This window comes from Paralichthys olivaceus, chromosome 9 (assembly GCF_024713975.1).
Source record: "Paralichthys olivaceus isolate ysfri-2021 chromosome 9, ASM2471397v2, whole genome shotgun sequence".
Classification (NCBI taxonomy): Eukaryota; Metazoa; Chordata; class Actinopteri; order Pleuronectiformes; family Paralichthyidae; genus Paralichthys; species Paralichthys olivaceus.
Genome location: NC_091101.1, coordinates 16,393,204 through 16,409,937, shown reverse-complemented (window position 1 = coordinate 16,409,937; position 16,734 = coordinate 16,393,204). Strand labels below are relative to the sequence as shown.

Sequence of the window (16,734 nt, the reverse complement as noted above, 5' to 3'; positions counted from 1 at the left end):
GGAATTGCCTGCAACGCTGTTTTAAAACTCCCAAAAGTGTTTTGTGGACTCAAACACTTTAAGCACCCTCCATCGGCATAGTGGTGAGTAGATAATTAGTGAAATGCACTTTAACTATCCCTTTAAGTACAGTAGAAGTACATGAAAAATGTGCTTAAGTACAGTAAATGTACTTAGTTACATCCCACTACTGTGGATAAGTGATCTAGAATCTAGTTTTTATGTAGCATCCTTATGGACATCAAATATTTAATTCTTATTAGATAGATAAATAGATAGATAGATAGACATACTTTATTCATCCCTGAGGGGAAATTCTTTTGTTCCGGCAGTACAGACATGTGCAATAAGTACAATTCTTTTTTTTTTTTACATAAAAATATAACTGGGATGATGATGATAATAATAATGATTCTTCTTCTTCTTCTTATTAATATTCTAACAATCCATTATTCATCACGAAGCGAGCAGCCAATGGCAGGAGGCGCTCAGGATGGCAATACAGATCACATGACCCCTCTCATCCAGACTGCATGCAGTTTGGTATTAAAATGTTTCCAGCAGCTCCAACCATTGTGTTGTTACACATTTCAGATGACAGATCCGCGTTGAGCTGTTGGAAGCGGCTGTAACCTCCCGTCGATCACCTGGACTGACGCCACAGACGGTTTACCTCCTCTCAGCTGTTATTGTCCAGGTTGTGTCCCCCCCCCCACCCCCCCCAAAAAAAGTGCAGCGCTCCGGTGGGCAAGAGACGCCAGCTAACGTTTCAGTCAGGTCGGACGGCGGCGAGGCCCCAACCGGGACGGGAGCGCAGGGGGAACCATGGCCAACATCGCGGTTCAGAGGATAAAACGGGAATTCAAGGAGGTCCTCAAAAGCGAAGAGGTGAGAAGAAGCTGTTGTTTTCCCCCGTTTCTCTCCGTGACAACGAGCCGAGTGCGAGTGACGCGTCGCTGGCTCAGCTGTCAGCTTGCTAAGCGCCGAGCCGCGGCTAGCTTTAGCTAACTGTGTCCGACACGGCTACACAAACAGCGAGCCGCCGACGTGCCTCTGCGGTGGATTACAGATAAAATACAAAGCCACCGCTGCTCGAAAGCACTTGGGCAGGTGTCGAAATTCAAGCAAAGCCTCGAATTCGTGTCGCTAAGTGCGGGGCTAGCTCACCATGCCATCCTTGTGTGTCCACCGAGCTAGCTGTGTTAGCCCTAGCTAAGATAGTTTGGTGTGGTCCGCCTGTAGCGCTGAAGGTGTGCGCCCTCACATGTGTCCTCCCGGTGTTGACAACCTCCATCCTCACGCCTGCGACGTGTTAAAGTTGAAGATGCGTGCAACAAGTTGGGGTCCACTTTGGACGATGTTGCGTCGAGGGGGTGTGGGGGGTTAACTTGTGCTGCCAAGGCAGGTTTGAAGTTTTGACAGGGAGCTAGGCTAACTCCTGTCCGCGGAAGTTAAACGTCTCTTCACCCTTTTCTCCCAGACGAGCAAAAACCAGATAAAGGTGGATCTGGTGGATGAGAACTTCACAGAACTCAAAGGGGAGATAGCAGGACCACCTGACACACCATATGAAGGTGAGGGGCTCATTCAGACACACTGCTAGCTCACCTGTATGCATGGTTGCACAATGCTATACTGACAACCTGTCTGTTTTTGAGGGCCTCGCCTACTATGTGTAGAGGTTGTTTAATCCATAGTTATGTATCTAAAATAGTCATAATGTTGTTTATTGCAAGCTTGAAGCAGTCTTGTCATGATTCTTAAACAACAGTGATACCTGCCATTTCTTCCAGGGGGTAGATATCAACTAGAAATTAAAATTCCAGAGACGTATCCATTCAATCCACCCAAGGTAGGAATTCTTTGCTGTTGTTGTTGCTGATTGTAATCTCTTTCTTTGTGTACGCTAGCTTTGGAAATGTGCTGATAGTAATGTTTTTCTCCGTCACGCTCTCATGTCATCTCTCAGGTGCGGTTTATCACAAATATCTGGCATCCAAACATCAGCTCGGTCACAGGTGCAATATGTCTGGACATTCTCAAAGACCAGTGGTGAGTGTGTGCCAGCATTCTTTACATTCTTCATCACACATACATCCATCGTGAAATGCTTCTCTTGTCACGTCAGACAGTATTTTTCCTACCGAAGTCCGTAAGTCGTATCCAAGTTACTCGTAAATCAGTGCCCTGTAACAGCTGGAGAACACAAGCCTTTTGTCAACAACTAAAGCTTGAGAATGATGTAGCTCCAATATGAATTGAACCGAGCTCCCACTTATTGTAATGTATTGATACAATAAATAATAGGGGCACAACAGAGTTAAAAAAGTGAATGAGCCTAATGTGCCTGAAGTTTAATGTATAGTGTTCCAAGTATTTGGGTACACAGATCAGTGAACCTGAACTAGTTTTTTCAACAATCATGTTGAATATTTGGAGTCAGAGGCAGTGAGCGGAGATCACCTTGTATTGTCATTGTACTGAACAGTGACATGTACTCTATTGTACTGTATGTCCTTTGTAGGGCAGCAGCTATGACTCTGAGGACAGTTCTCTTGTCACTACAAGCCTTATTGGCAGCTGCAGAACCAGATGACCCACAGGACGCAGTAGTAGCCAATCAGGTGGGTGTGCATGCATTTAAGATTTGACTTTTGTATGTAGTATTAAGTCATGACATAATAGATTACTAATATTGTATTATCCCATTAATGCAGTAGCCTGTATAAACAGAATGCTCATTAGTTTTCTGGTTGTAAAGGCGTCAGTTGGAGATGGATGATTCAGATTAATGAAGAGGTTTCCCGACTCATTATAACTGTAAACATATACAATACCTCATTGCTTTAGCTTTTAGAGAGCTGTCCTTTAATTGTAATGTACTGGTTAGAGTTGCTGTGGTAGTCTGCGTTTCTGGTGTTACATCGTGTTTCGAAACATACCGATTACGCAACTTGCCCACCAGCCATTTCTATCTAGAAACAAAACCTTTTTGTTTTTTTGTTATAATTTTTTTTTGTTATCAATACTCAGTCTAATGCTGCAGTTCTAAAGGGTCACCTCTGCAGAGTCACATCACAGAGTAACAAAGTCTTATCACCAGATGAGAGGAGAGTTGACCTCCGACAAGGCTCACCAACAGACAGCTTAACGTTTTAGAGAGAGAAGGATTCAGTTAGAGACATTGGTGCAGAGAGCTCTGTGCTCCTCAATGAAACCACTTTGTAAACATTTGACAGATCTTTACTGTGGGTTAGGGTTAACCTTAGTCTGGGTAATTAAACACTCGACACAACTCCAAGAGCAGCAGAAGAGTAAAGCTGCCTTTAGCGAAATCTAACACACTCTTTTCTTGTAAAGCTTTCAATGTAATCAGTGATGTAGTCATGAGTTTATTACCCAGTGAGAAAATGACCACACTGCAGCATCCCTTTTATTGTGTGGTGTGTTTTCCCCAACGTCTTTGCAGATCCTATCATCTACTGTACACATGTACTACACTTTATACATTTCAAAGCCTTAACTATGAATATAAATATGACATTAGCTCAGTAAAATATGGAGGAGTTCTTGAAGATATCATATTTAATAGTTACACCCTCAGGCTCTTTCTTCTTAACATAACATCACTGGGGAGAGCGGGGCAGGTAGTGTCACAAAATGATTATTCTGTTAACAAGATACATTTCTGACACCTCCCAGGTTTTGCCCTTGTGGAATGCACCACTGATCTAAATGTTTATGTCAAGTTAATTTGTTTTATTCAGTTTCCTTCAGTTCAATGGCCCTGGATTGTTTCCTTTAGCTTTCACACAGTGTGAATTGATGCTTTGTTCATTTTTGTGCTGCACACAGTGACGTATTAATCACTATTCATTCCAGTGCCAAACTGCTGTGAAATATCAAATATAGGCAGTGACATGTTTGCCCATTATCTGCTCTTCTTATTAAAAAGATTTTTACTGAAACCATAACTCCTACATACAATCACCAATCCTGTGTAGAGCAACAGACATCTGTCACTTACCAGCCTATATTCCAATGAAACATGCACAAATGAATAAAATAAGAAAAGCATTGTATAGAATTTGTTTTTTTTAAGCGACATTAATGTTTTTAAACCCAGATTTCAATACTGAATGTTAGACATTTGGTCAGAGGTCCAGTATGGAGTAGAAACCTAAAGTAGGACTCACCCTACAGGAATGTTGGGCTGAATTATCCCTGATTCATAGTTTGACCTCTCAAACTGCCTGCAGAGTCATCACCCCAATAATTATCAAATATGTTTGATATTCAGGATTTAAAATTGGGATGATCCATCAATACTTTAGCAGTGGAACCAATGAGAGAGACGAGCTGAGTGTTTAAAAAAGCTACGGCGAAACAAGCTACTGTTGTTGGAGGAAAGATAACTGTTGACACATAAACTGACAATTAAAATCTCACCACCGGTTCTTACTGAAGATTAGACAGGCGTTGTTGACACAGCTCCTGTACCATGTTCAAACTGGAGTCGCGTTTTTTTAACTTTCGTTTTATTACACTGCACATCATTATCACAAATGGAGCAAGTTGTCGTTTGCACCTTCTTCTTCATGAGATGATTTTTACGAGGTGACCTGAGATGATATATCACTGCCTGTGGAGTGATAATCTTAATAACAACCTGCAGTGTGTGATGTGCCATTATTTTTAAATCTCATAGTGTGTGCTAGCATGTTTGAGATCAGAGAGAAGAATATCTGACTCTCCTCGAGTGGGTGATGCAACATGATTTCAGAATCAGTCAGGATTTGAAAGTTCCTGTAGTCTGAGCAAACTGCTGTTCAGCTGCTTTAGAATATCTTACATTTTCTTGAAGCTGCAGTAGAAATGCTGCTTGAATGTTTGGCATTAATAATATTTAGTACATTACTGTATTAGATAATGGGCATTTGAAATATAGTGTGAGGAGTCCAAAACTGAATATGAAGCTGTAAATCATTTGTTTTATGTAGATAGTCTAAGTACTAATATTTAATGATGATGAGAAATCTACACCTGCATTACATTCCAACTATACAAAGCTGGCGGGTGCAGGGCTGAAGTGATTGCAGCGCTGCCACTTCTTCTGGCTCCGGCGAGCTGAGCAGCCTTAAAATCTTGCAGAGAATTATTTTAATTGCAACCTGCTGTTGAGCCACATATACAGGACCTTATAGATGGACCATAATTGCTCCACTCTTCTGCTCCCAGTCATGTATATATTGAGGGATATTCAAAGCAGTAGCATATACCCCATACTTTTACATGTTATATAGTTTCAGAACACTGAATAACTGTAGAGAAGAGTGTTTTCGTTCTTTATTATTCTTATTTCTTGATTAACTGATCAGTCATTTATTTAATCAACAAGCCAACATATTGAAAATGCAATATCCATATATATGTCCAAGAGTGCAAGATGCTTTCCTCAAATGACACGTAAAAATATTCAGTTTGTTATACCGTAAAAAGTAAAAGAAGCTTTTGCCATTTTCGCTTGAAAAATAATAATGGACGAGTGTCTGATGCTTTAAAAAAAAAAACCTTTTAACAAGGGTTTGATTTTTACATGTGCACACTGCTGCATATATGGTACAAAATGAGGGTTCATGGTCCAACATTTTTAGTGAATGCCTTCCTATGGCTGCGATGGGTAGAAAGCAACTGCGACGCACTGAGTGATCTGCATACAGTATATGTTCAGTTGGCCTACTCAATCTAGTATTTTGAATGTCAACATGCTGTGCTGTCAGTCTGGTGCAGTCTCTGTGAGATCCACAGTGGAGAATACCTGCTCAGATTATAACAATGTCCAAGGATTTATTTTAAAAGATTACACAATAGAATGAATTGATCAAAATGAATGGTTAAACGGTTAATGATGAACATCCCTGGTGAAAACCACTCTCTCCATCTTGATCTAAACTGCAAATAAAGAAAACCTTTGCCACAACCCTACTGATGTTTTTATCATTTGTTCACGCAGTACAAGCAGAACCCAGAGATGTTCAAACAGACAGCGAGGCTGTGGTCTCATGTCTATGCAGGAGCTCCCGTCTCTAGTCCGGAGTACACACGCAAAATAGACAAACTCTGTGCCATGGGCTTTGATAAAGTAAGTATCTTTAAACCTTCTTCTCTCTCTCTATGTTGCATTGCACTGCTGAATCAATCTGACTAGTTTTTGTCTTCCTCTGTAGAAAGCAGTAATAGTGGCGTTGTCGTCGAAATCCTGGGATGTGGAGACAGCGACAGAGCTACTGCTCAGTAACTAAATCTCAACACCCCCCCCATGTTCCTCTTGATCCCTCTCGTCCCCACTTCACACATACACACCCTCTCTCCTCCAAATTCCAGCTGTCTGAAGGCACCTTGTTCACCATTCCCCCTCTCCTCCATCCCTCTCTCTCTCTCGCTCTCTCTCTCCTTCTGTGTGGCCTCCCTCCTCCCTGCTCATCACCTCTGCTGTAACTCACACACTCCAGTCAGTTGCTCTGTGAGCTCTTATCTCTGGTTTCTTTAAGTCCATTCAACATTCCACTCAGCACCACAATCAAAAGTCCAACTACATCTCCACCCCCTTTGAATTAAATGCCAGACTTGAGACCCCACCCACTCCCGGCTTTTCTGGCTGAGTCCAAGAAGCGGCTGTCAGCAGCTTATCTTTGCCTATGCAGTGCATTTTATTTTCATTTGTGCAAACCTTTTGTAGGAGAAAGTCAAGCCATTCAGGGAGGCTCTTCTGGACCTGGTCCTGATTATAACACACTTTGGTCTTGCTTTCTAAACAGGGGATTAGCTGAGTCCAAGACTTTGAAACTGGTACCAGAGCTACCATCACTCTCACCCACTGTCAGCTGGGATTGGAGCCTGCTCCACCCGTGAACCAGAAGGATAAGTGGCATAGATCATGAAGATTCAGGGGGAAGTATAACATTTTTTTTCTCATAACATTTGGACATTCAACAAAAATGTGTGGTAAAGTAAATCTAGCGCACCTATAGGCAAATATGAAATACGACATAATGACCCAGTTGGACGAAGCTTGTTCCCTGTTCTGTAAACCAGATCATAAAGTGGTACTGAGGTGTAGACATGCTCATATTCATGCCACGTTTTCCCCCACTTCAGCCGTCTGATGAACCCAGAGCCCCCACCACCACCACCACCTATCCCTTTCCCCACAATTTTTAAAAAAAGAAATGATTTGGTTTTGGCCTCCTACAAAAATTCATTTGGATTCTTGTTTTTAAACCAAGAGAAAACTAAACAAACAGAGAAAAACATGTTCAGCAGCAACACAACCTGTCTGGATTTAAATTGTTCCAAACGAGTTTGAAAAATATTGCATCATGTAAACTACGGCAACAGATAAATATGTCAAAAATGATTCATCTGTAAATAAAGATATTAAAGTCTGTGTAAATTAAATCCACACGCTTTCCTGTCTGTTTCCCTCTCAAAGACGCATCTTTGTTGTGTGACAGTTGACAGATGGATTATCCACCCCCACCTCAAGGAAATACAACAAATCAACACATGTAAAAACTACTTGGCAACAGCCTTCAGAACAGTCAGTATTTGATGGTCAATCTCAGTTGTATTTCAGCCACATCATGATATATCGAAGAACCTTTAGTGCACGATGTTGTTCTGGATCCAGCATTTGTTTATGAGCTTGTTTGGCTGTGCATACATTTGAATAAAAAGTAGTGCAAGGCGCTAAATTTACAAGACCATCGGAAATTGAACCTGCAGGGAATTATTTCGCTAGTGAAAATGGAGCAAGGAAGCCAATTTAGATGAAGAATGAGCATGCAGAAGAACTGGAGAATGGATTATTCATATTGGAATATGCCTTTCTTTATAAGTAATTTGGACTTTTACAGTGGTGCACTGCTGTGTCCTAAGGATCCTGGTTGTGGAAAACTATTTTTTTTTTCAGTGCTTTGAAAGAAAGCGATGTGGCCTCTACTCGTAATGTTCGGATAACCTTGCTGAGGTATACTGAGGATGAGCACAGTAACAGATGGCCTGCTTGGTGACATGTTGTGTTATGCTGAATCTCTCCAGGATACCCTGGCAGAAATCTGAGCGTGCAGGCTTGAGCCTCACAGGAGAGAAGCTGCCACATGGACGTGTTTGTGTCTGCTAATCAACAACAGCGTGTCGTGTAGATCCGTGAGTGTGCTGCGCTGCACCTGCTGCACAACCAATCCAGCCTCAGGTTTACCAAAGTTCCCTAATGACAAACTCTCATTTTCTATCCTTTGGCATATGTCTCTCGTGTATCCACCAGCTGGAACTCCTCCAAGCATCCCAGAGCAGAGGACTGTACCACAGAGCTGAATATATGAGATTTAGGGGGAGAAAAGAAGAGCATTGTGCCTGAGACAATCACTGTGCTATTAAAATGCACTCAAAATAAATAAACTTGTTGCATTATTACAGTGTTGAAGCTTCCATAGGACTGATGTCCCCTTAGCTCACCTCCTTGGCTACAGTTTGTTCCCTGCCATGCTATAATAAATTAATGTTTATGCCCAGGCACATAAAAACTAAGGACTGGTCTTTTAATATATATATATAATGGCACAACTGTAAGGTTCTTAAAGGAATTTCACTTTTGTGTGCTTGCATAAGTTTAGATTAACATTTTTATAGCTTTAAGGTGTTTATTATTTATAGTATAAAACAGTAATTTCTGTGTAGTTCTGATTTTTCTCTCATCATATTTGTTTTTCTTCTTCATTGCTGTCTAGGATTTTACTAAAGAGGTTGTATTTGAGTTTGCAGGCAGCAGGACCTTGTTTAAGGGATGGGAGGGGCTTTTTCTTAATGGCTTATGTATACAACTTCTCTGGGGAGCCTAGTGAGCTCTTAGCATTTTTATTACCGGTAACATTTTACATGGCCGTGGTCACAGTGACGAATTCTAACTCATCCTGAAGAATGGCACTTAGTGAAGCACAAACCTTCGCTAGGGCCGAACAGTGATTGTAGTTTTTGCTACACTATGCAACTTTTTTAATCTTAAAATAGCAGCGTCAAAATGAGTTTGATGTTTGACTGACTTGGAATAGGGAGAACTCTCGTCTTTCATTCCCACTCTTCACCCTGAACGTCCAGAGCAATGCCGAAGTGTATATGAGTTAAAAAAATTAGAAGTCATTCTAACCAGCGTTTATCCCTAATATTCAGCAAGGAAACTTCAAATATCAAGAAGTCTGAATAGAGATTGGTGTATTTGTTACAGTAGCAGTTCTGCAGGTTCAAAAAGCCAGGGATCATGGGTAATATCCAACATCACAGTTGTGTTTCAGTTCAGTGAGTAAGACTGTTGTAGACTGATAGGCTTGTTTTTTTTTTCTATGTCAAAACCTCTTGATCACTGGGACAGGGAGCCCAACAGAATTAATCACCACATATGCCTGTAGAGGGCGCTGTTGCTCAGTAAACGTTTAATTCGTTTGCTTTAAAGAAAGGGGTTTCCCCCCTGCATCTGCCCTTATATCAACATCCAAACCAAAATGCAAAATATAATGTTTCTGTCACAAGTTAAAAAAATGACTATCTCAGATCAATATTAACATTTCCAAGGCCCTGGCATTTTCATGTTATAATCTGAATTAATGTCACTTTACTGTTGATTATAGCTGAATAACTCCGTCTTCTCTTTGCCTGGCCTTGATCAACCCTTACAGTCTTCAATTCATTATTATATGGAACAAAAACCCGATCCTCAGATGTTAATTTGCAACTTTGATACTTTCAACATGCTGAGTGGTTTCAAGTTGGCTAAGGTTGAACTCTGTAACTTGTGATATCACTATTTATTACTACAATTATACCTATAATGTTAGGATTTGATTAAGTGAGTAACTGATCGTAAAGTCCCCATCGTCTCTCCTATACCCTTCTGTTATTGGCCTTACATGCAGCCCGCCTGGCAGCCGGCCTTTGACTGACAGGTGAATAGCCCAGTGTGAGGTGAGACGGTGATTAGTGGGCATCCTGTTACTCCAGGTCGGTTGCTGCTATTTGATAGCCAGAGTTTTATTCCATGTCTCAGTCGGCAGACATGCTTCCTCCCCTGCCAAGCAGCTGGAGCTGGCCCTGCCATGTTCACGTCCAGATGAAACGTCCCCTGCTATCTGCTACAGAGTTCAATTGGGGTTGAACGGGCATCATGTAGGTGTGTGAGGGGATGAGATCCAGGGCAGGACTGTTGGATTTCTGGTCCGAATCATTCCTCGTTTCTTCTCTGAAGTGTTCAGAAATGCTCAGGATGATCCCAATAATGTGGCTGGCAATGCTGCTTCCTGAAGGTGAGTCAGACTCAAGGTCTTGTCTGCAAAAAAAAAGAAGAAAAGCCTGTGTTGATGTTGATCAGTGGAAAAGAGTGTGGTGTTTAAAATACATACTTCTCAAGGTTTAAAATAAGTAATATAATATATATAAATATGTGTGTGTGTGAGAATATATGTATGTGTATATATTTATATTCACACATATATATTCAAACCTTACGTATAGCTAATTTAAAAAAGTTATTTTATAACATTATTGGCTTAAAAAATATTTAAAAGTTGCATTTACAAAGTAACTAAGTAACTAGAATGACAATCAGTGGAGCGCACACATTCCCCTCATGAAACCACATTTAAATTCACGAGATCCAGACTTGTATTTATATCTGCACCAACTTGTACACACTCGTGTATGAATTACAGGCAGACCTCCTACTGTACAGCCCGGGCCTACTGTTACTTGGCCGTCTTAGGTTTCCGATCAGGTGTCAGCAGCAGCATGGATTGGCTTTGTGTGGTCAAAGAGACAAAATCGGCTTTCCCACTGAATGTATCATCTGTGGTGGAGCAGGTCATCTGTTATCGGTCTGTCCGTTTTTTGCTTTTTAAAATCAAGCTCAATAAATGATTCTCTGAGAAATCAGTGAGAATGTTGATAGAAAAAAAAAGTTATTGTATAACATGTGTTGCCTAAATTCAACTAGTGTAACAACCCATAATATAATAACATTTTCTTTCTGTTTTTATTTTTTATTTTTTGAAAGGCACAATTAAAGTTATGAACCAGCAAATACATGGTGTGAGCTTGGAGCCTTCATGTATGTGACACTGCAAGTCAACAGTATGATCTTGAAAATGTCTGATGACCATGTTTCTCTCTGCAGTGGTTCACTCAGCTCAGGGTCACTACGCCCACAAGCTTCTGAATGATCTGATGGAGAATTACTCCAGCGCCCTGCGGCCTGTGGAGGACACGGACAGAGCCCTCAACGTCACCTTACAGATCACCCTGTCTCAGATCAAAGACATGGTGAGTGATGTAGTTCACCTGTTCACTAAACTCTGAGGTCCTTGTTATATGAACTGTAAATTGTTATAAGGTTTCACTTATCAAAATTAATGACATTTCTTCATAATAAAGTGCAGGACTGTCCTCAACTGAAAAACTAAGTTCCTCTGCAGATGAATCCTTCATACTCACAAATGAGAGATGAGATGGAAGATGTGTCTTGTGTTAAATTTAAACTGGGATTTCATCAGGCAGACCTTTCAGGCAGACCTCCTACTGTACAGGCTGGACCTACTGTTACTTAGCCGTCTTGGGTTTCTGATCAGGTTCAGTGCTGTGTCAGCAGCAGCATGGATTGGCTTTGTGTGGTCGTAGAGAGAAAATCAGCTTTCCCATTGAATTTATCATTTCTCTGGGGGACCAGGTCATCTGTTGTTGTTGGTCTGTCATGTTGGAGAGGACAAGAGTGAAGAGCCAGGCGAGAATAATGATGTGTGTGTATGTTCGTGTGCGTTTGTTGGGGTGTCCCATTACCCAAAGCAGTTATGCTTTCTTCAGTTCGCTCTGGCAGACCAAGGCCTCCTCCGCCATTCACCCCCATCCTGCAGTCGCTCTGCTCATCCATTTGATATTGACGGACAGGTCTGGATTTCAGCTGTAGTGATAATCTGAGGCGTATCTGTCCCCCTAATGCTCATAGAGAGTTAATGAGCAACAGAGATATGAGAAGGATCTCTTTACTATGCATCCATTGTCTGAAGGTAGGTGTGTGTATTTGCAAGTGCATTTTCTCATTTGTGTGTGTGTGTGTGTGTGTGTGTGTGTGTGTGTGTGTGTGTGTGTGTGTGTGTGTGTGTGTGTGTGTGTGTTTGTGTGTGTGTGTGTGTGTGTGTGTGTGTGTGTGTAGGATGAGAGGAACCAGGTGCTGATTGCCTACCTGTGGATTAGGCAGACGTGGTATGATGCTTATCTGAGATGGAACAAAGAGGACTACGATGGACTGGAAGTCATCCACATCCCCAGCAGCCTGGTGTGGAGGCCTGACCTCGTCCTCTATAACAAGTACGCCCGTACGTCGCACACATGCACACATGCAATTTTCGTATTGCAGCTGTCTTTGCATTAAAAGACAAGAGGCAGGATAAGACACATTCACTCCTGGGAGAGCAACTTTCACAGACTACCATTTCTCAGGTGTTTCACTAATATTCTCTATAATTTAAAGATTATAATTATATCTTTATAATAATAACATGACTGCACAGTTACAAAAACTGTGGCGGTTTCAATATATTTAAACAAAAATTAAATTAGTAATAATAATTTAAAAAAAGGTTAAAATAAAAAATCTATAGAATAATATGTGGTACATTCATATGCTTTTTTCACATGCATACTTTTCCAAAAATGGCCTCACGTGATCACAGATGCTATCACACAGCTATCAATGTTACAGACAAGGATACATTTATGATTTATTTTTTTAAATATATCTGGAGGAGTTGCATCAACTCTCAATAATATTTAAGCCTGTAATTTGAATAAAACCTTCAGAAAGTTCATTTTTATTGCAGGACTGGTTTGTATTTTAATGTTTACATGTATCTAATACTTTACAACATACAGCAAAGAATGACACAAAGCATAAAACATTAAGTCAATTTTGGATCTTACCTAAAAAGGCACACACGACAAGACACGACCAGCTCTTTTGATTGTTTGTCTCGAACTGAAGTCTCTCCTCCTCCAGAGCTGACGATGACTTCTCAGGGCCGATGGACACCAACGTGAGACTGCGCTACAATGGAGAGATAACCTGGGATGCTCCCGCCATCACCAAGAGCTCCTGTGTGGTGGACGTCTCCTACTTCCCCTTCGATAGCCAGGAATGTAACCTGACTTTCGGCTCCTGGACGTACAACGGTAACCAGGTACAGAGAAAGTCACTCACTCACAACCATGGGATTCTGCAGAGGACAAACCCACCAGTCGATTGATTTATTTAAACAACACAAGACTCACTCAGGTCTGGGTGGTGAGGCCATGACCTCTGTGACACACCTGGCTAGATAAACGCATCAGCCACATATGCACCTGCCTTGAATCTCATTGCCTCCTTTACGCCCACTCAGCCCTTGTGCTAATTCCAGGTAGACATCATTATGGGCATGGACAGCGGTGACCTGTCGGACTTTGTGGAAAACGTGGAATGGGAATGCCACGGGATGCCGGCCACCAAGAGTGTCATCATGTACGGCTGCTGCTCCGACCCATATCCGGACATCACGTACACCGTGCTGCTGCAGCGCCGCTCCTCCTTCTACATCTTCAATCTCCTCCTCCCCTGCTTCCTCATCTCCTTCTTGGCTCCTCTGGGGTTCTACCTGCCCGCAGACTCTGGGGAGAAGGTTTCCCTCGGAGTGACGGTTCTCTTGGCTCTCACTGTGTTTCAGCTGATGGTGGCCGAGAGCATGCCTCCATCAGAGAGTGTGCCGCTCATAGGTAAGAATGTGTTTGTCGAAACCACTGTGTTGATTTTTATGTAACTGTAAGATCTTTATAATAATTATTGTGGCTTGAAAACTGTGCTAGATACTTAGCTTTAGAAATGCCAGCGTCAGTTGGTTGGACGGTGTCCAGACTGACATCTTGCGATGAACTGATGCACAGACTCGACATTCATTCAGGGGATGTACTCGGAATGATCTCCTGACATTTCCTCCATCACCATCATCTTTGGTTATTATTAGCTTTCCTTATCTCATCATAATCAGGTCAAATTAATAATTTGTTGAGCACTTATGTCCAAATCCATCCATCCATCCATCCATCCATCCATCCACTCAGGGCGAGAGGCTGGGTACACCTTGGAGTGGCCAGTGTATCGCAGTGCCGACATACAAAGACAAACAACCATTCACACCTTCAGACAATTTAGAGTCCCCAGTTAACCAAACCGAATTCAAATCCAAACTAGACTGGCCCTCAGTGCATACCTCTGTCAAGGCTCAATGGCCCCACCCCTTGTTCATGCAAATTGATTCAGGGTTTTTTGTGTAATCTTGCTTACAAACACAAATACAACCAACAAACAATAAAAATATAACCTCCTTGATAAAATCAAAAATCATCCCCATCAGCCTCTGTATATCTGTGTTCCATTTTAATTAGCGAATGTTTAACTTGGTAAACGTTAGACATGCTAAACATCAGCGTTGTCATTATGATGTGAACAAGCTTCAAAGAGCTGCAAGCTTGGATTGAAAATGAAATCTCAGTTGTTCAGTGAAGTTCTAACAGAAAGCCTCCTGTCTGTTACACAGGGAAGTACTATATTGCCACAATGACCATGGTCACAGCCTCCACAGCTCTCACCATCTTCATCATGAACATACACTTCTGTGGTGCAGAGGCCAAACCAGTCCCCCACTGGGCAAAAGTCCTCATCATTGACTACATGTCCAAGATTTTCTGTGTTTACGAGGTGGGTGAGAACTGTGCCTCCGCCTCCACCTCCTCTTCCTCTTCGTCTTTTCACTCGCCGCAGGATGACATCCGTCACCAGCACCTCAGCTCCAACAGTCATGCAAACGGAAAACCGGGGAGCCACAGTCACAGAGAGGACCGACAGAATCAGAAATACCCTAGGCCCCAGACCCCGAAACCACAACACCACCCCAGAGTGAAAGCTCAGCACCACATCACTAGAGACGAGAGGAGCGAGAGGAGCAAACTCTCTGCCTTTGTACCTGGAAAGTATGATGGCTCCAATGGTAGAATCCCCACAGGAGACTGCTGTAAAGACGACCAGACTGTGCCCTGCTGCCCCGAAGACAAAAAGCCTCTGCCTCAAGGCCCCACTGTAACTTTTGGCCCCTGCGTGTTCTGCAGCCATGGCAGCGGCATCCCTGGTGTGGACACCAAGCTGGTGCGGAACGTTGAATATATCGCCAACTGTTTCCGAGAGCAGAGGGCCACATGTGCCAAGGGGGCAGAATGGAAGAAGATCGCTAAGGTGATGGACAGATTCTTCATGTGGATCTTCTTCATTATGGTTTTCCTCATGAGCATCCTTATCATCGGCAAGGCACCATGACCAAGCAATGTTATTTTTCATAAAAAGATTTATGTAGAAAAACAAATCTTTATTAATAAAACAATTATATATATATATATATTATGGTGATATGGAAATAAATTGAATTGACTTTTTTCCCAGTGCACATCCTGCATTCCTTAATAATAACAAAAAATTAAAACCCATCATTTTAAAAACAGTTATTTTGAGTCCAACATTATATTTTTGCTCTTCATCAAAAAACAAAGCAAAATGTGCCAGACTATATCGAATATGCAGGGAATGCCAAGAACCTACAATGAATATATTCATATATCTCTGTTTTCAGTTTTCTGAATTGTTGTTGTAGCATCTATTTTGCCTACTTCGCTACCTGAACAATACAAACCATCTCCATTGACAGAATGTAACCTTATCCCCATCAATCATTGCCATCATTTGAAGGTACTTTTTCATATATGTCCCACTGAATGAAGGGGATCTGCTGTCAACTTAAAATATGACCAGTGGAGAAAACACTCCTTCACCACCGTGAAATCAGAGGCCCGTGATCGTCAGATTGGATAGACTGTAGAAATGAATTGCCCTTTTGGGATTAATAAAGTATTCTGAATCCAAATCGATCCGCAGAATCATTTTTTCTCTTAAAAATCACATTGTGAATAGTTCATGAGCGAGCTTTGTTTGTAGGGCAGCCAGGGTGGATGTAAGGTAATATGGAGCATGAATTATGTAACACAAAGTGCACACTCTGACACCCACCTCCTCTTAAAACCACTATACCTTGAACTTGGAAAGTCAAGTGAACGTGTTTGTGTGTGGGAGGAAAAGGGAGGAATAAAAAATAATACGAAAGGAAAGAAAAGTCAATGTTAACAGAAGTGATTGAGCTTCACTTAAGTGCAACTTTCATCATATATGATGCATTTTAATCATTCTAGATTTATCAAACTGACTCGATGTAAACTAAATAGATTTAATATCTCCTGAACCAACAACATTAAAATATGTTCATTAAAAAAAGGCTGATTTTAACACTTGCAGTTTGCAGCACTTACATTTGTTGTAAATGGGCGAAACAGTCTCCACTTTGCATTTGTTTTTAAGCAAGATCACATAGGAACTATGGGACGTGTTACCAAAAAACTTGGAGGGACCCATTCAATTTTGGTGCATATCCAGGATTTAGTTTAACTTCTTTCAATATTGTTACATTTTAATGATTTATCAGAGAATTATTCTTTGATGAAAAAAAATCAGCCATGTCTAGAGAACTGATATTTATGAGTTCAATTCGTATCAAGATAAAA

General features: G+C 41.5%; 2 protein-coding genes across 2 annotated transcripts; both read left to right on the top strand.

Annotated features, from left to right (window-relative positions):
• Nucleotides 1-508: 508 nt before the first annotated feature.
• ube2ka (ubiquitin-conjugating enzyme E2Ka (UBC1 homolog, yeast)) lies at nt 509-7,458 on the top strand. The gene is made up of 7 exons (XM_020084686.2): nt 509-888; nt 1,481-1,574; nt 1,794-1,852; nt 1,970-2,052; nt 2,525-2,624; nt 6,014-6,142; nt 6,228-7,458. Exons 1-7 carry the CDS (start codon nt 826-828, stop codon nt 6,300-6,302), a joined length of 603 nt encoding a protein of 200 aa, XP_019940245.1. The 5' UTR covers nt 509-825; the 3' UTR covers nt 6,303-7,458.
• Nucleotides 7,459-10,093: 2,635 nt separating this feature from the next.
• On the top strand, nt 10,094-16,043 carry LOC109634755 (neuronal acetylcholine receptor subunit alpha-9-II). Its single transcript, XM_069531505.1, has 6 exons — nt 10,094-10,355; nt 11,222-11,367; nt 12,254-12,408; nt 13,097-13,277; nt 13,497-13,848; nt 14,670-16,043. The coding sequence occupies exons 1-6, from the start codon at nt 10,235-10,237 to the stop codon at nt 15,440-15,442; spliced, it is 1,728 nt and encodes a 575-aa protein (XP_069387606.1). The 5' UTR covers nt 10,094-10,234; the 3' UTR covers nt 15,443-16,043.
• Nucleotides 16,044-16,734: the final 691 nt, after the last annotated feature.